Source organism: Xenopus laevis, chromosome 7S (genome assembly GCF_017654675.1).
Source record: "Xenopus laevis strain J_2021 chromosome 7S, Xenopus_laevis_v10.1, whole genome shotgun sequence".
In the NCBI taxonomy this organism is placed as follows: domain Eukaryota; kingdom Metazoa; phylum Chordata; class Amphibia; order Anura; family Pipidae; genus Xenopus; species Xenopus laevis.
In genome coordinates this window covers 112,493,686-112,514,385 of record NC_054384.1, presented here as the reverse complement: position 1 = coordinate 112,514,385, position 20,700 = coordinate 112,493,686, and the positions used below count along the sequence as shown (strand labels likewise).

At 51.1% G+C, this 20,700-nt stretch overlaps 3 protein-coding genes across 6 annotated transcripts; 1 reads left to right on the top strand and 2 right to left on the bottom strand.

The window, feature by feature from the left end:
* The first annotated feature begins 1,936 nt into the window (after positions 1–1,936).
* On the top strand, positions 1,937–9,710 carry LOC108697845 (small vasohibin-binding protein). Of its 2 annotated transcripts, none has more exons than XM_041571825.1 (2): positions 1,937–2,541; positions 3,313–3,591. In XM_041571825.1, the coding sequence occupies exons 1-2, from the start codon at positions 2,428–2,430 to the stop codon at positions 3,427–3,429; spliced, it is 231 nt and encodes a 76-aa protein (XP_041427759.1). In that variant the 5' UTR covers positions 1,937–2,427; the 3' UTR covers positions 3,430–3,591. The 2 variants fall into 2 exon arrangements, with proteins under 2 accessions (XP_041427759.1, XP_018083777.1); XM_018228288.2 differs by lacking the exon at positions 3,313–3,591 and adding an exon at positions 9,354–9,710 and having other exon boundaries at positions 2,160–2,541.
* On the bottom strand, positions 6,127–8,686 carry LOC108697844 (calpain small subunit 1-like). The gene has a single exon (XM_041571824.1). The coding sequence runs from the start codon at positions 7,578–7,580 to the stop codon at positions 6,408–6,410; it is 1,173 nt and encodes a 390-aa protein (XP_041427758.1). The 5' UTR covers positions 7,581–8,686; the 3' UTR covers positions 6,127–6,407.
* Positions 9,711–12,124: 2,414 nt separating the features above from the next.
* LOC108697846 (E3 ubiquitin-protein ligase TRIM62) lies at positions 12,125–20,484 on the bottom strand. 3 transcript variants are annotated; one of them, XM_018228290.2, is made up of 6 exons: positions 20,225–20,484; positions 19,262–19,670; positions 15,893–15,988; positions 13,588–13,844; positions 12,984–13,099; positions 12,125–12,851 (listed from the first exon to the last, which is right to left on the bottom strand). In XM_018228290.2, the coding sequence occupies exons 2-6, from the start codon at positions 19,667–19,669 to the stop codon at positions 12,301–12,303; spliced, it is 1,428 nt and encodes a 475-aa protein (XP_018083779.1). In that variant the 5' UTR covers position 19,670; positions 20,225–20,484; the 3' UTR covers positions 12,125–12,300. The 3 variants fall into 3 exon arrangements, with proteins under 3 accessions (XP_018083779.1, XP_018083780.1, XP_018083781.1); XM_018228291.2 differs by lacking the exon at positions 20,225–20,484 and adding an exon at positions 19,855–19,984; XM_018228292.2 differs by lacking the exon at positions 20,225–20,484 and adding an exon at positions 19,883–19,936.
* Positions 20,485–20,700: the final 216 nt, after the last annotated feature.

Below are 20,700 nucleotides of genomic sequence, written 5' to 3'. Positions count from 1 at the left end.
ACGTGTAACTGTTGGGTATAGAGACTGGGATTCTTATGGAAAATCACCTGCCCTGTCTGAGTCAGTGTGTTTCCCACAGTCCCTTGTGACGTTACCTTTAGGAGACTCGTCAGCACGTAACTCTCAAATGCTTTATTGAAAAGAAATAGTAGAAATATGTCAATTGAATATAACTATTGGTAACGTGAGAACAGTGGCAAGAATAACACATCCCAACATTTATACAATAGAAATGGACAACTCACACGTCAGTCTCCCTGTTATTGGGGATTTGAAGCTGATGGAGCCACTCACAGAAATGCAGCAAATCCCTGTGTGTTTATTCTTGTGCAACTGGTAGTAATGGGGAATATATTATTTTTTATTAACATGTATTTATATAGCGCCAACATATTGCGTAGCACTGGAAAGTAAATGTGATTATACAACTAAATCACATGAATTCTATACATAGAACATATGGAGTAACAAACATCACAATCAATACAGGTACAAAGGTGAGGAAGGCTCTATGCAGAAAAAGCTTACACTCTAAAGGGAAGGGAGTAATACACAAGGTGTGGGAGTGGGCAAGATCGAATTAAGTGGGTGAGAAATGTGGTACTGTATGTGGTGTTGTGTTTGGTAGTTAAGCAGAGTGAGGGGAGGCAAAGAAGTGCGTTTTCAGAGATTTCTTGAAAGCAGAAAGGTTGGGAGAAAGTCGGACAGACCGTGGGAGAGAGTTCCAGAGGAGGGAGCAGCCCTTGCAAAGTCTTGAATGTGAGTATGTGAGGAGGTAATGAGAGAAGAGTTGAGTAGCAGGTCAGTAGAGGAGAGTAGTAAGCGAGTGGGTGAGTATATAGAGATGAGTTCAGAGATGTAGGGTGGAGCAGAGTTATGAAGTGCTTTGAATGTCAGGGTCATTAATTTGAATTTGATTCTGAAAGGTAACGGAAGCCAGTGCAGGGATTGACAGAATGGCGAGGCAGAGGAGGAGCGGTTGCTGAGGTGTATGAGCAGCAGTGTTCATTATGGACTGGAGAGCTGACAGTCTCTGGAGGGGGAGGCCAATTAAAAGAGAGTTACAGTAGTCTAGACGCGATATGATGAGAGAGTGAATAAGAATTTTGGCAGCGTCTTGGGTGATAAATGATGGTATTTTGGATATGTTCCTTAGGTGGAAGTGACATGATTTAATAAGTGACTGGATATGAGGAGTGAATGACAGGGCAGAATCTAGGATAACCCCAAGGCACCGGGCCTGGGGAGAGGGGGTGATAGTGGAATTGTTAACTATGATGGATACTTCCGGGATGTTACTGGTGTTAGTTGGAGGAAAGAGAACCATTTCAGTTTTAGAGAGGTTTAATTTAAGGTAGCGTTGTGACATCCAGGTAGAGATAGCGGACAGGCAGGAGGAGACGCGAGTTAGGAGTTCTGGGTTGAGATCAGGAGATGAGAGATAGATCTGAGTATCGTCAGCATAGAGGTGGTAGTGGAAACCATACGAATTTATTAATTTGCCAAGGGAGGAAGTATAGAGGGAGAATAGTAATGGTCCCAGGACAGAGCCTTGAGGAACCCCAACAGAAAGAGGTAGGGGAGAAGATGCTACTCCATTGTAGGAGACACTGAAGGAACGATTGGTGATGTAAGAAGAGAACCAGGACAGGGCTGTGTCACGAAGGCCAAGTGACTGGAGGGACTGGAGGAGGAGAGGGTGATCTACAGTGTCAAGATAAGCAGAAGTCCATTAAACTTGGGGATTATCTGTCCACAGGGAATGGAATTATCTGCCCTGCAAGAAGAAAACATGGAGTAGCTTCAATGCCCCTGTTTTCTCAGCCCAAGTCCAATCACTAAAATCATGGTGTAAAGTGGGAAGGGTTGCCACCCGGCCTGGCCGATAAAAATGTTGCTTGATGCTAATGTTATTTATAGGGAAAAACCATAAAAATATAGGAAGGCCGGTATTTTTTTCCAGAAAAGGTGACAACCCTAAAAGTGAGGTTGGGGCACAGGGGGGAGGAGACAGGAATAAAGCTAAAGCAGACACACTGACACGTGTAATTATCAATTAAACACATTAGCGGCCCCCTCCAGCCCAATGGTACAGCCCTAACACCAGGACCTGCAACTTAAACCTACGGAGGAGGAGCCAAAGTAAAAATCTTTGTTGCGTCTGCCGCCAGAAGACGTAAACTTCCGTTTAGCCGCCATATTGGTACACCCTTAGAAGAAAGGAAAGAGCATCCGTCTGTACAGCAATCGCATACTGTCAGGGAAGGCTGGGTTTACACGGCAACTGCAGGGAGGTTCATTCCAGGCTCGACGGCCCTCTGCGAACAGAGTACGAGGAAGAGACTAACGACTCATCGATTCCCTTCTCTGAGTTTGGGTGCACCAATATGTCTGTTGCCCGCCTGTGAGTGACTTTCCAGCAGCACCATGGAACCCGCCGGCCGCAGGGAGAAGCCCAAGGGGAAAGACGCCGCTAACCGACAGGAGAAAGCCAAGCAGAAATCCGCCCAACAGGAGCTAAAGCAGCGCCAGCGAGCAGAGGTATGTTGAATCTCAAAGCGGAACCCGTCCACTCCCACGGAAACGCCGCCATAATGGTACTCGCAGGACCGTCTGCCATCTTGCTCTGCCCAGCCGAGGGATTCATGTGGGTGGAGCCTTATAGTCCCCTCGGAAGGGTGTAGCAAGATGGCGCCGTATTTGTATCTGAGTGTCTGGTTTTGTGTGAGTGGAGAAACATTGTGGGGTAGAACGATTAATGCTGAGGTGTTGTCCGTGTCACTTTAGTTTGTTTTGGCTTCATCTGGTCAGTTACTGTGTGTTCCCTGAGGTTTGCCTCCTGGCCTGTGTTTTACCTGCCTGACCCCAATGTTATTAATAGGAAAAAGCAGCAAGAATACAGGAAGGCCCGTGTTTGTTTCCACAAAAGTTGTCCCCCCCTAGTTTCCCTCACAGTCTCCTCTCCTGGGGGGGCAGACTCCCCTTGTTACTGCAGCGACTCCCCGAAACCTTCCCACCGGCAGGAACGACCGCCGCGTTCAGGGGTGTAACTATAGAGGAAGCAGACCCTGCGGTTGCAGGGGGGCCCAGGAGTGTAGGGGGCCCAATGAGACCCTAATTAATTAGCAATTTAATATATCTTGGTAAAATTTATGAATATTTTAGGGCCCTAAACTGAATTTGCTATGGGGCCCAGTAACAACTAGTTACGCCACTGGTCGCGTTGCTTTTCTCACCTCGTCTCTTTGGGCGGCCATTTTGGAAAATGAAGGAACGTCACTGTCAGTCAAGTGGATTTTATTGTCGTTTCAGCCGTATCCAGTAATAGAGTTCAGTGGAAATGAAATGACGTTTCTCCAGAACCCCCCGGTGCTACACGTACGACTATATGAGGGGATATCAAGTGTGAGCTCTTCAGGTGAACACTAAACAGTCGGGGCAAAGGTAGACACAATTGTGGAAAGGATTCCAGAGGTTTCTGCAGTTCTTTATAGGGATGCACTGAATCCACTATTTTGGATTCGGCCGAACCCCCAAATCCGTCACGAAGGATTCAGCCGAATACTGAATCGAATCCGAACCCTAATTTGCATATGTTAATTTGCATGTGCAAATTAGGGATGGGAAGGGGAAAATGGTTTCCTTGTTTTGAGACAAAAAGTCACGCGATTTCCCTCTCTGCCCCTAATTTGCATATGCAAATTATGTTTCAGTTTCGGCTGGACAGAAGGATTTGGCCGAATCCTGCTGAAAAAGGCTGAATCCTGGCCAAATCCCAAACTGAATCCTGGATTTGGTGCATCCCTAGTTCTTTATGGATATATTCAGTTCAGTCCTGGGCAGTTGAGATGCCTGATGGATTGTGGAAAAAACTGTTGCACATTCTGGAAGTCGGCTCCCTAATACTGCGGTATCTTTTAGCCAATGGCAGGAGGGAAACGAGATCATGTGCAGCGTGGGAGCCATCGCCGAGCCTTCTGAAAACATCGGGGGTGGTAAATAACCATAATGGTGAGACCCCAATGATCTTTTCCACTGTCCTCACCACCTGCTGCCGGATCTTGTGATACAGAACAGTTTCCGTACAAGGTAGTGATGCAGCTGCATAAGAAAAGATCGTCCCCCCCGTGATTCCTATTCAGGGAGTCGCCCGCAGTAACGAAACATTATCACTTGACCTGCGCTGTTCCTTTAAACGAAAGCTCAGTGGGACTTTTTGTTCCCTGTGTTTGTGCTCAGAATAAACGAAAAGAAATTCACTGGCACTCAGGTGATACTCGCAGGGTGAAATCCTTGCTTTAAATTTATTCAATGCAGCATGCAACGTTTCGGGGACAACCCCTTTATCATGCTTGAGTGCCAGTGAATTTCTTTTCGTTTGGACTGTTGAGGGGTTGGCCGATCCCCTATTTCGCTGGGCACCAGGGATTCAAGTTTCAGGGTGTGCGCTTGTAATTTGAAGAAGCTTTGTGCTCAGAATAATCATCTCGGGGCGGCGGATGGATATTATGTCTGTAAGATCAAATCTGTGCGTCGCATCCTACAATCTACTCCCGGCACATGTCCAGTAAAGTATCACCCTCTTCTGGGTGCAGTGTGATCACCCTCTCCCTACAGACGCTTTTCTTACCGTGTTTGCTGTGGCGAGGTCTCCTGTGGACCCAGGTGCGATCGCACCCCCTGCTCCCCCGGTAGTTACACCCCTGTACCCCTGTCCCCTCTTGGATCCCTCAGTTTAATGTTTGGTTTCAGCTCATTGCGTTCAGTTGTACAATCCATGTCTGACAATTCTATATACAACAAATACAATGTTGGGGGTGTATGGGGGGCCCAGAGCATGTCACAAGGAATAATGAGAGGGCAGTGCTGCCATGTCAGTCCCCCCCCCCCACGCCTTGTGCTAATTTCCCACTCTGGGTGTTCAGATGAGCGCGGTGAAGTACAGGGAGTTACAGGGGATTCCCAATGGGGGGCACCTACCTTGCTGCCCAGTAACTCTGCCTGTCCCTTTAATAGGGCTGGTATGTGTTTAAAATAGTATGTCGGTGTAGGTGGGGTGCAGTGGGACAGGATTTGGTTTGGAGGTGCATGTGTCACCCCAGTGTGGGTGCTAGTGAGAATATGAGCATTTATTATTTACATACAGGCCTGCATTATCCATGCTACTCCCTGCACCCTCCTAGGTCACTGTCCATCCTGGTGTATCCCTGGCCCTGCAGCTCAAGTCAAAATCTCTCCCCTTTGTGTCCAAGTCATATGGACCGAATCTTATGTGACCCTTATTGACCCTGCGGGGAGTTTATTAGGCTCCTCCCAGGAGATCTCTACAGGCCTGGAACAAGCTGGGTCCTGAGTGACAAGTCCTGTATCACTGAATAGTGATTGTTGTGCCAGGGGCTCAGGTCACTTCATAGTTACACCAGGCTGCAGGGACCCCGGCACAGGATCAGATTATATGACTGGGCACCTTACTTGTATGTACAACAGGGACCCTGGCACAGGATTGGATTATATGACTGGGCACCTTACTTGTATGTACAGCAGGGACTCCGGCACAGGATTAAACCTGGGTAGTTTTGTTCAGTCTTTCTGGGAAGCCGTACCCTCCCCTGGGCATGTAACCACTGTTCTTCTCAGTACTGAGGGAGTTAATACTGTATTCCTTTGTGTCTGTCTCTCCCAGTACTGATAGAGTTAAAGTGGGTTGTTCACCTCTACATTGACTTTTACATTCCCCTAACAACCGTGCATTGATTTGAATAAGAGACTGAAAGAGGAGAGGCCTGAATAGAAAGATGAGGAAAAAAAATTGCAACAACGATAAATGTGTAGCCTTACAGAGCATTTGTTTTATAGATGGGGTCAGTGACCCCCATTTGAAAGCTGGAAAGAGTCAGCAGCAGAAAGCAAATAATTGAAAATATTATAATTTAATATGAGAAATAAAAATGAAGGCCAATTAGAATTCAGTAAGATACTAATCATTACCCCCCACATGGTACTTGCACTGTTTGTGCCTCTCTGTCCCTCCCCCAGTACTGAAAGAGTTAATACCCCACCCCAAGGCATAACAGCCACCCACTGACTGACCTGCATGGAAACAAACATGTGACAAACAAGACGCTGTTCCTTTAAGCATCAGATATTTATTACGGGGGCGGGGGCAAGGGAAACATTCAGCAGATACAGGAGCGCTGTGATTGGCTGTCAGTAGAACGAGCTCCATGTCTGACAGTTTTATAATGGGGCAGCAAATGAAGCAAAATGCAGTTCAGAGACTCACTGATATGTCCCAGAATCCTCTCTGCCCCTGTGCTGGGATTGGCTGGGCACCGTTCAGTAGTGAAGTCCTTCTCTCCAGGGAAGAGATATGTGGATATAGGTGCCCTCTATTTGCCACGGGCACCTCAGGAGTAGATGGTCAGTTTGAGCCACTCGGGCATCTGTACCTGCACATGCCCAGTGTTCTCCCTATCGAGGGCTTTAAAGGCACGGTACATGGCATCCAGTCGGACCAGGGCACTGATGAAGCTGTCGAAGTTGATGTTGCCATTCTCGTCGGCATAGCGCCGTGCCAGCAGGACATGCAGTTGGTCATGGAGGTCAAAGCCGGCGGCCTTTAGTGCCCCTGGGAGCGCCTGGCAGTTGATGTACCCGGAGCGTTCGGTGTCGAACTGTTTGTAAATACACTGCCACTGCTTGATGTTGTTCCACAGGTACTTGAACTCCTCGAAGCCCAGTTTGCCCGTGCCGTCACTGTCCATGATGGCCACCATGCTGCGGCACGTATCAATACTGAATCCACTGGTCTTCAGGTCCTGGTGTTTGGCCACCACCTTGTCCAGCACGTTCTTCAGCTCGTTGGCATTCACCTCCATGTCCTCCCCCGCCAGCTGCTTAAACAGGCGCCGAAACTTCTGCTGCTCATCGTTCTCGTTTGCCTGTTGTTGGTAGACGTTGGCCACGGCCACGGGAGGGGGTGCAGGCTTGTAGTTGGCAATCGCATCTCCTATAACATTGAGAATTCCTCCCAGAATGATCATCCCTTGCCCACCGCCTTGTCCACCGCCTTGCCCACCACCAGCTCCACCGGCACCTGCAAGGTTCCCGGCTCCACCTTGTCCAGAGCCTCCTCCAGTCAGACTTCCGATTGCCCCTTGCAGAAATTTGCCAGCCCCTCCTCCTTGGCCACCTGCAAGGCTACTGATTGCCCCCCCAATGATATTTCCGACACCTCCTTGCCCACCGCCACCTCCTCCTTGGCCACCGCGTTGCTGCCCACCAGCAAAGCTGCCAATTGCCCCCCCAATGATATTGCCGATGCCTCCTTGGCCTCCTCCCTGACCTCCAGCGATGCCACTGAGTGCCCCCTGCAGAATATTTCCGACACCTCCTTGCCCACCGCCACCTCCTCCTTGGCCACTACTTTGCTGCCCACCAGCAAAGCTGCCAATTGCCCCCCCAATAATATTCCCGATGCCTCCTTGGCCTTGGCCTCCTCCTCCTCCCCCCTGCCCCCCTGCCAGGCCTTGCAGGACATTCCCAAAGCCCCCCTGGTTCAACTGCTTCATCAGAAACATCTTGTGCCCTGGGGAGAGGCGGCCGCTGAGAATTCGGTGGGTCTCTTTGCAGAGGCTGATGGGCAGAGGGTGGAAGATTTGTAGAGGCAGTTGTCTCTCCTGGTAGAGGTGGGTGGGTGCAGCGGGGGGTCTCTGGCAGTCGAGGGGAGACCCAGTGGAGCAGGTGCAGAGAGAGAGAGGGGGGCAGAGTATAGTCCGTCAGTCTCGCAGGGTCAGTGAGGAGGACAGAAATGTTGAGTCACATCAGGCTCCACCCAGATAGGATCAGCCAATGAGCAGCCCCTCCTCACCCTCCCAAATTGTCTGTCAGGGAAACACTTAATGCAGATAAAAGAAAATATCGTTCGGAGCCCCGGCTTCATTATTGAGGGGCCCTAAGTGTTTAACCAGCTGTGTCCTGTGTTCCTAGGGGCCACACATAGAGCTGTACCTGCAAGTGCCCCATGTCACTACCCACAGCCCCTGCTGGTACAGCAACGTGTGTATATATACCCAGCACTGGGCACAAGAGCTAGCAATCCACAGTGGTGCTATAATAATGTGGGGATTGAGGTGCTGCCTGTGTGACCCCGGAGGGAAAGGTTAGTGGTTACACACAGACCATCTGCCCCTCCCTGTGGTGTAACATGAGCCCCCGTCTATTTATTGCTCAGACACATGAGAAATGAATGAGGGTGGGGGAATCACCTGCCAAGGATTCTCTGCCCCCTGGGGCAATGCCAAGCGATTAACCATTTGCTGGCAGGAACAGGAGAATCCGCAACCGACCCCTCCCTCTGATCATGTAGGGAACGGGTAGCTATCCTACGGTAAGGTGCTGGGAGTAGCAAGTAGCTATTCTGCAGTTCTAGAGCAGAAGGTGCTGGGAGTAGCAAGTAGCTATTCTGCAGTTCTAGAGCAGAAGGTGCTGGGAGTAGCAAGTAGCTATTCTGCAGTTCTAGAGCAGAAGGTGCTGGGAGTAGCAAGTAGCTATTCTGCAGTTCTAGAGCAGAAGGTGCTGGGAGTAGCAAGTAGCTATTCTGCAGTTCTAGAGCAGAAGGTGCTGGGAGTAGCAAGTAGCTATTCTGCAGTTCTAGAGCAGAAGGTGCTGGGAGTAGCAAGTAGCTATCCTACTGTTCTAGAGCAGAAGGTGCTGGGAGTAGCAAGTAGCTATTCTGCAGTTCTAGAGCAGAAGGTGCTGGGAGTTGTGGGCACTGTAGGGTTAATAAGGGGAGGAGACTGAACAGACTGGGCCCCTGTGCACATTACTTGATTTGGATTAAGAGGCAGAACCAGCATTGAAATAGCAGGAGTCTGGGGCCCCACACACTTTTTGGGGCCCATTGAATTCTTACTATAAAACATTTATGTCATTTGCTTCTGTATCACGTGTAGCTGATGTGGCAGTGCCAGGGTACGGAATGTGTGCCCCAGATACAAGGCACCCCAATACCCCTCCTTATCTGCAGCGTGTGACCCTCCTAACCAGACAGTGACCGGGGCCCAGAGACTTTGGCCCTAAACGAGGAGCTGATGGGCCCCAGGTTGTGTGGCTCTAGGAACCCTACTGGCCCAGTGCATGCTGGGATTGCTTAGCCTTGGGCTGACTCTTTAGCCAGAGCTGCAGCCATTGGCTCTCACTGGGATTCCTGCAGACTGATTGGCTGGGCAGTGAGACGAGTGATTGGACTGATTCACACACAGTGCCGGTCCCGGGGGTGGGCTTTAGGGGGGGTAATATGTGGGGGGGCAACATGTTGCTGAATATTCTGACCCCCGTTTCTCTCCCCACAGATTTACTCTCTCAACAAGGAAATGACGGAGTTGGAGCAGCGGCAGTTTGAGACTTTCTGCAAAGAGATGCAAGCGCCCGGCAAATAACGGGGTCTCACCTGAGGGGGGGCGTCTGGCAGTAAATGGGGGGTCACTTCAGGGGCACTTTCTGGAAAATGCTGTGGGGGGGGGCAGTCTAACCCTGGGAGGGGGTGGTTTCTGGCAAATAAAGGGTCTTATCCAAGGAGGGGCTGCATTAAGCAAGTACTGGGGGTCTTAGTTGCAGAGAATGACCCCCCTATAAAAGGAGACACTTGCCCCCCAATGAAATGCCCCCCCCGCCCTAATTGTTTCCATTAAACTTTCTGATACAGTCAATTCTCTGTCTGTTCCTTTCTCAGCGGCTCATGTACCCGCCCCTCTCCTGCAGAACTGCAACTCCCGGCATGTACCCGCCCCTCTCCCGCAGGACTGCAACTCCCGGCATGTACCCGCCCCTCTCCCGCAGAACTGCAACTCCCGGCATGTACCCGCCCCTCTCCTGCAGAACTGCAACTCCCGGCATGTACCCGCCCCTCTCCTGCAGAACTGCAACTCCCGGCATGTACCCGCCCCTCTCCTGCAGAACTGCAACTCCCGGCATGTACCCGCCCCTCTCCTGCAGGACTGCAACTCCCGGCATGTACCCGCCCCTCTCCTGCAGAACTGCAACTCCCGGCATGTACCCGCCCCTCTCCTGCAGAACTGCAACTCCCGGCATGTACCCGCCCCTCTCCTGCAGAACTGCAACTCCCGGCATGTACCCGCCCCTCTCCTGCAGGCCTGCAACTCCCGGCATGTACCCGCCCCTCTCCTGCAGAACTGCAACTCCCGGCATGTACCCGCCCCTCTCCTGCAGGACTGCAACTCCCAGAATGCACCGGCCTCTCTTCTGCAGGACTGCAACTCCTGGCATGCTTAGTATACGGGTATCAGAGTTAGAGTTATTGGATTCAGCCATTGCCCTGGATACAATTGCTCTGGGCACGGGCATTAAGGCTGAAATTCCCTTTATTCCCATAAGACTCCATGTCTCTGTGCAGTGAGCGCCACCTGCTGCCAGACAAGTGCAACACACCCCTAGTTCACTTTTAGTATCGCTTTGCCTGCATCATATTAAGAGTTAATTTAAAGGTGAATGACTCCTAGAAGTATTGGCTCTTTATTAGGAGGAGGAAATGTCAGCCTCGTATTTGCTTTCCTGGGGGGGAGCGGCGCTGCAGAACAAGTTGGCCCAATATGAAGGGGACAGAACTCCGACCTCCAGTAATAATATGTGACACTCACCAACCCACCAGCTCCTCATATTCCACATGTTTCCTAATTCTTCCCTCTGACTGAGCACCCAGGGCAGATTCCAGTCAATGGCACCCACCCTAAATACATGAACCCTCCTTACACTGGGACTGCAGGAGCAGCATTGAATTGTCAGTACTGTGCCAGGGAGCTAGCGGGAAGGGGTGCTGCTGGTGCAGGGAGTTAGGGGGGAGGGGTGCTGCTGGTGCAGGGAGTTAGCGGGAAGGGGTGCAGCTGGTGCAGGGAGTTAGCGGGAAGGGGTGCTGCTGGTGCAGGGAGTTAGGGGGAAGGGGTGCTGCTGGTGCAGGTAGTTAGCGGGAAGGGGTGCTGCTGGTGCAGGGAGTTAGGGGGGAGGGGTGCTGCTGGTGCAGGGAGTTAGCGGGAAGGGGTGCTGCTGGTGCAGGGAGTTAGCGGGGAGGGGTGCTGCTGGTGCAGGGAGTTAGCGGGGAGGGGTGCTGCTGGTGCAGGGAGTTAGCGGGAAGGGGTGCTGCTGGTGCAGGGAGTTAGCGGGAAGGGGTGCTGCTGGTGCAGGGAGTTAGCGGGAAGGGGTGCTGCTGGTGCAGGGAGTTAGCGGGAAGGGGTGCTGCTGGTGCAGGGAGTTAGCGGGAAGGGGTGCTGCTGGTGCAGGGAGTTAGGGGGAAGGGGTGCTGCTGGTGCAGGGAGTTAGGGGGAAGGGGTGCAGCTGGTGCAGGGAGTTAGCGGGAAGGGGTGCTGCTGGTGCAGGGAGTTAGCGGGAAGGGGTGCAGCTGGTGCAGGGAGTTAGCGGGAAGGGGTGCTGCTGGTGCAGGGAGTTAGCGGGAAGGGGTGCAGCTGGTGCAGGGAGTTAGCGGGAAGGGGTGCTGCTGGTGCAGGGAGTTAGGGGGAAGGGGTGCTGCTGGTGCAGGTAGTTAGCGGGAAGGGGTGCTGCTGGTGCAGGGAGTTAGGGGGAAGGGGTGCTGCTGGTGCAGGGAGTTAGCGGGAAGGGGTGCTGCTGGTGCAGGGAGTTAGCGGGAAGGGGTGCTGCTGGTGCAGGGAGTTAGGGGGAAGGGCTGGTGCAGGGAGTTAGGGGGAAGGGGTGCTGCTGGTGCAGGGAGTTAGCGGGAAGGGGTGCTGCTGGTGCAGGGAGTTAGGGGGAAGGGGTGCTGCTGGTGCAGGGAGTTAGCGGGAAGGGGTGCTGCTGGTGCAGGGAGTTAGGGGGAAGGGGTGCTGCTGGTGCAGGGAGTTAGGGGGAAGGGGTGCTGCTGGTGCAGGGAGTTAGGGGGAAGGGGTGCTGCTGGTGCAGGGAGTTAGCGGGAAGGGGTGCAGGGAGTAAGGAGAGAGGGCCGGCCCCTGGGATGATTGCGCTGCTGAGAGATGAGCTTGTGTGTATATACAGTAGTATATAGACATCCTCTGGGCCCTACTCAGGTGCCTCCCCAGGTGGGTGGCTGTGGGGCAAGGGCAGAAGACACGGAAGCAGAAGATGGAAACGCGGTTGCTGCGGTTACACACAATCGTTTACTCACAACTGCCCCTCCCCCATTTGTTACAGGCACTGGAGGTTCCCCCTATAGCAGTGAAGCCCTTGTATATGAGACGTGTCTCTGAACTCCCAGCAAGTCTACAAGTTACGTCATGCACAGGCTCCGCCTCCATTTGCCAGAGCCCCGCCCCATCAGATGCGCACTGTGTTGATGCGCAGGGGCTGCACGTTCTTGCCGTTGGCGTGACTCTGGCCGGGGCTGAAATAGGAGCAGAGTCGCCCCGGGAACTTCTCTCGGAAGGTGTAGAGCCAGGACATGTCCTCTGCGTTATAGAAGATAATGAGCCCCTTGTCGTAGTCCAGATACACCCCCACTTTGTCCAGTTTGCTCCGGACGTTTAGTCGAGTCCAGGGCTCGGTGCAGGCGCTGTAGTGATTGCCGTCGTGCATGACGATGCAGTAGAAGCCCCGGCCCGGCTGGATCTGGATAGTCCCCTTCCTACTGACCAACTCATGGGCCAGTCCAATCATCCACTGAGTCTTGTCCGACACCAGCACCTCCCAGTAGTGCACCCCACTGTCAAACAGCTGCTTGCCCAGCACAGACACCTCCACGTCGAAGCGTTTGGGGGAGTCCTGGAGCGGCTGGGGGTGCAGGTTCCCATAGGCCACAATGGTGCAGTCGTCGGAGAGGATGAGGCGCTGATGGGCCGTGACCGGATCCAACGTCAGAGCTGCCGGAACTGGTGTAAAAACCAGGGATAAGAAAAGGGTTAATGGGATCTTGTGACCCTCATGGCTAAACTGGGCGCACCCCCACACACACACGTGGTACTGGCTGAGGCCCGGCCCAGGGAAAGCAAATGATTGGTTACCTGGATGGATGTCCTGGAAGAGAGATTTCCAGATGGTGAACTGCAGGGGCCCCATGTACTTAGAGGTGGGGAAGTCTTCATACGTCAGGTTTGTCTCGTGCACCTTCCCCTTTAACCTGGGCACAGAGTCGGCAGTTAGAACATTGGGACATTAACCCCAGCGAGGGCAATTACTGGCACCTCATAGGGCCACATATACTTCCATTCGCAAACAGTGCAACATAAATAAGAATTCATTTCCTCTCATTTAAACACTCAGGGAGCATGCTCAGTAGGGGCTGCTGGGAAATGGAGCGACCCATGTAACAGTTGCTATGGGACAGACGTTAGTAACACTCAGGGAGCATGCTCAGTAGGGGCTGCTGGGAAATGGAGCGACTCATGTAACAATTGTAACAGTTGCTATGGGACAGACGTTAGTAACACTGAGGGAGGATGCTCAGTAGGGGCTGCTGGGAAATGGAGCGGCTCATGGACCAATTGTAACAGTTGCTATGGGACAGACGTTAGTAACACTGAGGGAGGATGCTCAGCCCTACATAAAAAAATGCATATTTTCTAACTATACGACAAGACATATGTGTGGGGGAAGAATCAGTGGTACCTCTCTGATAGTGAGGAGATGCCCCCCAGGAAGGTGTGTTTGTCACACTCAGTCAGACGTTCCTGCATGATCTGCACCCCCTCTTGTACTTTGCGCAGCTGCTGACTGTACTGCTGCACCTTGTGCTCAATGTCGCTCAGTGTCCTGGCTGTGTCCGACTCCAGCTCCTCCAGCATGGATTTCTGACGTTCCCGCAGGAGCCGATGGAGATGCTCAAAGGCCTCGCTGATGGTCGAGCGCAGACTTTTAGCAGAGGACTGGAGAGAAAGGATTGCAATTTTGTGGGGGATAAAATCATACAACATGCAAGTCAATAAGTGGCCCCCAGCACATCATTGGCAGGACTTAGTCTATTGCAACTGCCATCCCATATATATATATATATCTATATCAATGGACTATACCATTGCAGCTTAAAGGGGGCTGGGCTGGATGTGCTACGTTTCAGGTGGGAGCAGCAGTGAGGAGTGATACTGGGCAGTGACCGCAGGCCAGGGCAGATGTGGAACTGACAGTTGCAGCAGGAGAGAGGGGCGGGCAGAGGACAAAAAGTGAGATGTTGAACTAATAAAAGAGAAAGAGGAAATCAGTGCTTCCTGGTAGTCATGTGACTGCATGTCCTTACTTCCTGTAAGATCAGCTGACTCTCTGCAGTACCCAGAATCCTCTCTACCCAGTGGAGTTGTCACTATAAAGAGTTGGGAATCTGGTGGCTCAACTGTTAATGGGGGGGGGGGGTACCAACACCCCATTTTTTGATTGCACCTGGACCGGGGGGGGGGGCTACAATAAGAATATCACAGGCGGGAGGGTGTCGCGTGCAGCCAGTTTGGAGGGCGGGGCCCAGGTCAGTTGGTTCTGCCGCTGGGTGTAATGTAGGATGAAATACCAGTAAATGGGAGTTGGATGATGGGGGGTACCAGTGGGTCCTCGGTGGAGCCAGAGCTGTGTGTGGGGGGGGGAGAGAATGAAGTAAAGGAGCTGAAAGGGAATGAGGGTGGAGAGGTTGGCGAGTTACAGAGGAGGAAGTTGTGCAGATTCATTGGAATTCTGGGAAATAATGGCCACCCCTTATTGGCAACACTACAGTCACATGGCAGCGCTTTTAGTAACAGGGGGAGACCCCCAAGCTGTACTGCTGAGACTTATGGGAGATTCTTTCTACTGTTCCCTATTGCCTTTAGTCTTCCAGTAGGTCTGAGTGAGTAGAACTCCAAATAATCTCCCACTGTCAACTATATATCTGTCATCTATTTAGCTGTCAACTATCTCTCTCTCTCGCTATATATATTTGAATTCTCTGAAGAACCAGCACTCCCGTATATAAAAATATCAGTTTTTATTTCTGTTACATTCCAACGTTTCGGTCCCTGTTGGAACCTTTCTCAAGGATATGTGTATCATCTTTTAGCTATATGTTAGCTGAATATATGATAGATAGATATATATATAGTTAACATATAGCTAAATAGATTATATATATATAGCTAAATATATGATATAGTTATCTGTCAACTAGATATCCATCTGTCATCTATTTAGCTATCTGTCAACTCTATATATATCTGTCATCTATCAGTTATTATGTCTTCTATATACCTAGCTGTCATCTCTGTCAACTATCTAGCTGTCATCTATATATCTAGCTATATATCTGTCATCTGTCTGTAATCTGTCTCATCTATTTTGCTGTCATCAGTCTCATCTATAGATCTAGATATATGTCTGTCATCTATATATCTGTCTGTCATGTATATATGTGGCTATATACCTGTCATCTATATATCTCATTATCTGCCTGTCACATATCTAGTTCTCTAGCCATCTGTTGGTCACTTATCTATCTGTCATCTCTCTAGTTATCAAACCATATGAGCTGTACTGGCAGGACCAAAGCCATTTAGCATTGCCACAGCAGGTAGGGGGTGTGATGGGCAGGGTTGGGGGGCAGTTTATGGGAATAGGGCTAAGTCTTGTATCTGTCATCTATTTTCCTGCCATCTATCTGTATCTGCCATCTGTATCTAATGTCTCATCTTGATCATCTGTCATATATATATATCTGTCATGTTATCTAACTGTCATCTGTCATTCTATGTCTGTCATTTATCTGCTGTCAGCTATATATCTGTTATAACTGTATATATCCATCAATCTGTCAGTCATCTATCTAGCTATGTATCTGTCACCATATTTGTCATCTAACTGTCATCTAGCGGTCTATACCAAGTGTACACTCTGCTAGAGCATATGCCCTGATGTCTGGGTGCCTAACAAAGTGCCACTGAGTGTGGATCCCCCTTACCTTGGTCTCTGCCATTTGACGTTTCAGGAGTTGAAGTGCCTCTGTGTGTCCTCTCTCACTCTCCTGCAGAGCTTGCAACTGTTCCTTCAGCTCCCGCTGGGGGGACACAAAGCCAACAGTAACGAGACCCGAGACCATCCAAAGCCTCTCACATACCCCTTACTGCACCTGCACCCACATACCTCTCATATACTTACACCATTCATCTCTCTGCTGAAATGTACAACCAAGGGCCCCTCTATGGCCTTATATATACATGGCTCCTCCTCCCTCCCATATGTATAAATACAAATATACAGAGAAGGAATGTTCTGGGCACACAATAAGCTATACCCTCATACTGTACTGTCTAAGGGAATCAATATGGCACCTCCTCCCATATGTATAAATACAAATATACAGAGAAGGAATGTTCTGGGCACACAATAAGCTATACCCTCATACTGTACTGTCTAAGGGAATCAATATGGCACCTCCTCCTCCCATATGTATAAATACAAATATACAGAGAAGGAATGTTCTGGGCACACAATAAGCTATACCCTCATACTGTACTGTCTAAGGGAATCAATATGGCACCTCCTCCTCCCATATGTATAAATACAAATATACAGAGAAGGAATGTTCTGGGCACACAATAAGCTATACCCTCATACTGTACTGTCTAAGGGAATCAATATGGCACCTCCTCCTCCCATATGTATAAATACAAATATACAGAGAAGGAATGTTCTGGGCACACAATAAGCTATACCCTCATACTGTACTGTCTAAGGGAATCAATATGGCACCTCCTCCTCCCATATGTATAAATACAAATATACAGAGAAGGAATGTTCTGGGCACACAATAAGCTATACCCTCATACTGTACTGTCTAAGGGAATCAATATGGAACCTCCTCCTCCCATATGTATAAATACAAATATACAGAGAAGGAATGTTCTGGGCACACTAAGCTCCACCCTTATACTGTAGAAGACTGTAAGTTGTATCACATGTTCCTCACAGGCCTCGCTGATTGTTAACCATTTAAGAAAATCAGAAGGATTTAGGGGGGTTGGGTTTCCATCTCAAGGACTTTCTGATGGGCCTGAAAGATTGCAAGCTCTTGGGGTTCTACTCGTAATGATCCAGAGTGGGGGAAACGTGGGACTTACCTGCCCCCACTGATGCCTCCATGCTGGAACCTACAGCCTCATATTGGGGAGAAGCGGAATCCTGTGCAACGGGGAGTCTCCCCCCAGTGATATTATGTTGGGGGGGGCTGTGTAGCTAATGCCCATCCCTGTGTCTCCCCAGACTGATATAAGGGAATGTCCCTGGGGCTGTTGGGATGAAGAAAACAGGGGACCCCCCCCCCTCAGATCTGAGTAATTGTCACATTTGTGTCATTAGTAGAAAGCGCCAGAAGCTTGTGCAGAATTCCCCCTAATTAGCTCCCCCCTCAGGGGGGACATGATCTGGTCACGTGACACGGTTGCCATGGTGCTGTTGCTCATCATTCCCATAGAGAGCGGGGGGGTCGTTATATACAGTAGCACCACAGTCTCACATGGGGGCCCCCCTTGATTCTCACAATCATCTCAGAGTGCAGGGGGTTAAAGCGGCACATGAGGGGGGTTAATTCCAGGCCATTGGCTGCGGGGGGCATCAGAACTGATGATTAATATCGGGGGTGCGTGGGACAAGGAGCTGTCTGGGGGGGTCTGGCAGATAAAGAGGACACAGCCCCCCACATAGATTGCTACAAACCTGACCCTCTTCTAAGGGCCCCCCCTTCAGTCCCCGACACCCAAATTTGGGGGAGGAGCCGTGTGACACAAAGGTGCTCAGTGTTACTCTAATGTCACTGGCTCCTCCCACCCAGCAACATCTGGAACCTTCTGTTTTATATTCTACCCCACCCATATACAATTATACTCCCCAATGTACCCCCCCAACCCACACAATACACCCCTCCCCCACACTATACACTAATAGAATGACAGCAGAGAGGCTTCTGCACTTAGGGGCTGTGGGGGTCCCTGGGGGATTCACATTATTGCCCCCCCTACACATAAAGACTGGAGATTTCAATCATTTCTGCTGCTGGGGGGGGTATTTAATCCTGAGGGCCCCATTAAGCATTGACATAAAAAAGGTCTGAGGGCCCCAGGAAAGCAGTGAAATGGCCTCTACTGAGATGTCAATCACCCGGAACAGCTGGGAGGTGCCCCAGGCTCTAACCCACAGGGAATCATGGGAAGTAGAGGTGTTAGTGCCCAGGGATATAACCCAAAGGGAATCATGGGAAGTAGAGGTGTTAGTGCCCAGGGATATAACCCACAGTGAATCATGGGAAGTAGAGGTGTTTGTGCCCAGATCTGTAAGCCACAGGGAATCATGGGAAGTAGAGGTGTTAGTGCCCAGGGATATAACCCACAGGGAATCATGGGAAGTAGAGGTGTTAGTGCCCAGGGCAGTAACCCACAGGGAATTATGGGAAGTAGAGGTGTTAGTGCCCAGATCTGTAAGCCACAGGGAATCATGGGAAGTAGAGGTGTTAGTGCCCAGGGATGTAACCCACAGTGAATCATGGGAAGTAGAGGTGTTTGTGCCCAGATCTGTAAGCCACAGGGAATCATGGGAAGTAGAGGTGTTAGTGCCCAGGGATATAACCCACAGGGAATCATGGGAAGTAGAGGTGTTAGTGCCCAGGGCAGTAACCCACAGGGAATTATGGCAAGTAGAGGTGTTAGTGCCCAGGGATGTAACCCACAGTGAATTATGGGAAGTAGAGGTGTTTGTGCCCAGATCTGTAAGCCACAGGGAATCATGGGAAGTAGAGGTGTTAGTGCCCAGGGCAGTAACCCACAGGGAATCATGGGAAGTAGAGGTGTTAGTGCCCAGGGATGTAACCCACAGGGAATCATGGGAAGTAGAGGTGTTAGTGCCCAGGGATGTAACCCACAGTGAATTATGGGAAGTAGAGGTGTTTGTGCCCAGATCTGTAAGCCACAGGGAATCATGGGAAGTAGAGGTGTTAGTGCCCAGGGATGTAACCCACAGTGAATTATGGGAAGTAGAGGTGTTTGTGCCCAGATCTGTAAGCCACAGGGAATCATGGGAAGTAGAGGTGTTAGTGCCCAGGGCAGTAACCCACAGGGAATCATGGGAAGTAGAGGTGTTAGTGCCCAGGGATGTAACCCACAGTGAATTATGGGAAGTAGAGGTGTTTGTGCCCAGATCTGTAAGCCACAGGGAATCATGGGAAGTAGAGGTGTTAGTGCCCAGGGATGTAACCCACAGGGAATCATGGGAAGTAGAGGTGTTAGTGCCCAGGGATGTAACCCACAGGGAATCATGGGAAGTAGAGGCGGAGTCTCACCTGCAGCTCGTCGAAGGCCTCGTCCACGTTGGTGAGCTGGTGCTGCTCGTGCAGGGAGGGCTGATCACAGAAGAAACAGACGAGGGTCCGGTCGGTGAGGCAGAAGAGCTTGACTTTGTGGTGGTCCTTGCAGGGGAACGAGCTGCGCTGGGCACTGAGGATGGCATCCAGGGGGAAGGCCGTGTAGCGCTCCACAATGTTGGAAAGCTTCAGGCTGGGGGACAGGGTGGGTTCCAGGAAGCTTCTCCTGCATTCCGGACAGTCCAGGCTCCCCCCGTGTTTCTGCCGGTTCCAGTGTTCCGTGATGCACTTGCGGCAGAAGTAATGCTCACAGCCGAAACTGACGGGGTCCTGGTACAGACTGAGGCAGATGGAGCACAGCAGCTCGTCCTTCAGGCAGCACTCCATCCTGAATACACAAATACACAGCAGCAGCTCATATGGACTACATCTCCCATGATCCTCAGCCCCACCCCCCTCCCTCACTCAATGGACAAGCCCAAATGTCACTCAATGTGAACGACCCCCAGCAAAGGCCCAAGGATAATGGGAGAGTCACAACATTAATTCCCATTCCCCCAAAGCCAAGTTACCTGGAATATTGTCTCCAGAGGATGTTACCTGGGTCACTATAGAGACACCTTGTGCTGCTGCTGCTGCTGCAGGCTCTGCCCCGCCCCCTCTCACTGACACACACGTCTGCCCCCTGCCCAGTGGTACATCCCCCGCCACCCCCTCCGATTTCAGTGGTACATCCCCTCCCCCAGTCGCCCCGCGACCCCTGTGCATCTGCCTCCGTCTCCCCTGTCAGTCAGTGAGTGGTACAACCCGGTGTTTTCTCCCTGTCACTGAGCGAGTGTTTCCCGTTCAGATGCCAAGGTGCCCCCCAGCTATAACTAAGTGGTACATCCCCCTCAGCTTCCCTGTGTCCCCCTGTGAGTCAGTGATGGTTCAGCCGCTCACCTGTCTCCCCCCGCGCCAGCTCAGTGGTACATGTCCGCTCGGATCCGCTGTGAGTCAGGAAGCCAAGTGTCCAGCCTCAGGGACATGGGACAAACCAATCTCGCGCTTAGGAAGGGGGGTGATATTGCAGTCTCAGAGGCTGCTACGGGTAGTGAGAGGCCGGTGAGCCAGTCTGTGTCCTGGTGCGGACTGAATGCTTACAGTGGAATTCTTGCTCGGTTATCTGTTCTTTAGAAACGCTCATTATACCCCCCTAATACTCACAGTGGTACAGCCCGCCCCTTTTCTCTTTGTTGTTCCCAGTGCGGCTTGTGAGTCAGGTACAAAGGGAAGGGGGAGCCTTAAAGGGACACCCTCATTAACCTCTTCCTCCCCTGCAACTGCTATTCCTACTATAGCTGCACCCCCAAAATCTGCTGCCCATTCCCTGGGCATGGGGTGCAGGGAGCTCTATTTAGGGGTGTAGGAAATGCAGG

Excerpts from the sequence above, each read along its gene's own strand:
- LOC108697844 (XM_041571824.1), bottom strand. The coding sequence starts at position 7,580 with ATGTTTCTGATGAAGCAGTTGAACCAGGGGGGCTTTGGGAATGTCCTG.
- LOC108697846 (XM_018228290.2), bottom strand. The coding sequence starts at position 19,669 with ATGGAGTGCTGCCTGAAGGACGAGCTGCTGTGCTCCATCTGCCTCAGT. Across the intron at positions 13,100-13,587 it reads ATCTCCTCACTATCAGAGAG|GTTAAAGGGGAAGGTGCACG; the intron begins GTACCACTGATT and ends CTCTGTGCCCAG. Across the intron at positions 12,852-12,983 it reads CTTCCAGGACATCCATCCAG|TTCCGGCAGCTCTGACGTTG; the intron begins GTAACCAATCAT and ends TTTTTACACCAG.
- LOC108697845 (XM_041571825.1), top strand. The coding sequence starts at position 2,428 with ATGGAACCCGCCGGCCGCAGGGAGAAGCCCAAGGGGAAAGACGCCGCT. Across the intron at positions 2,542-3,312 it reads AGCAGCGCCAGCGAGCAGAG|CCGTATCCAGTAATAGAGTT; the intron begins GTATGTTGAATC and ends TTGTCGTTTCAG.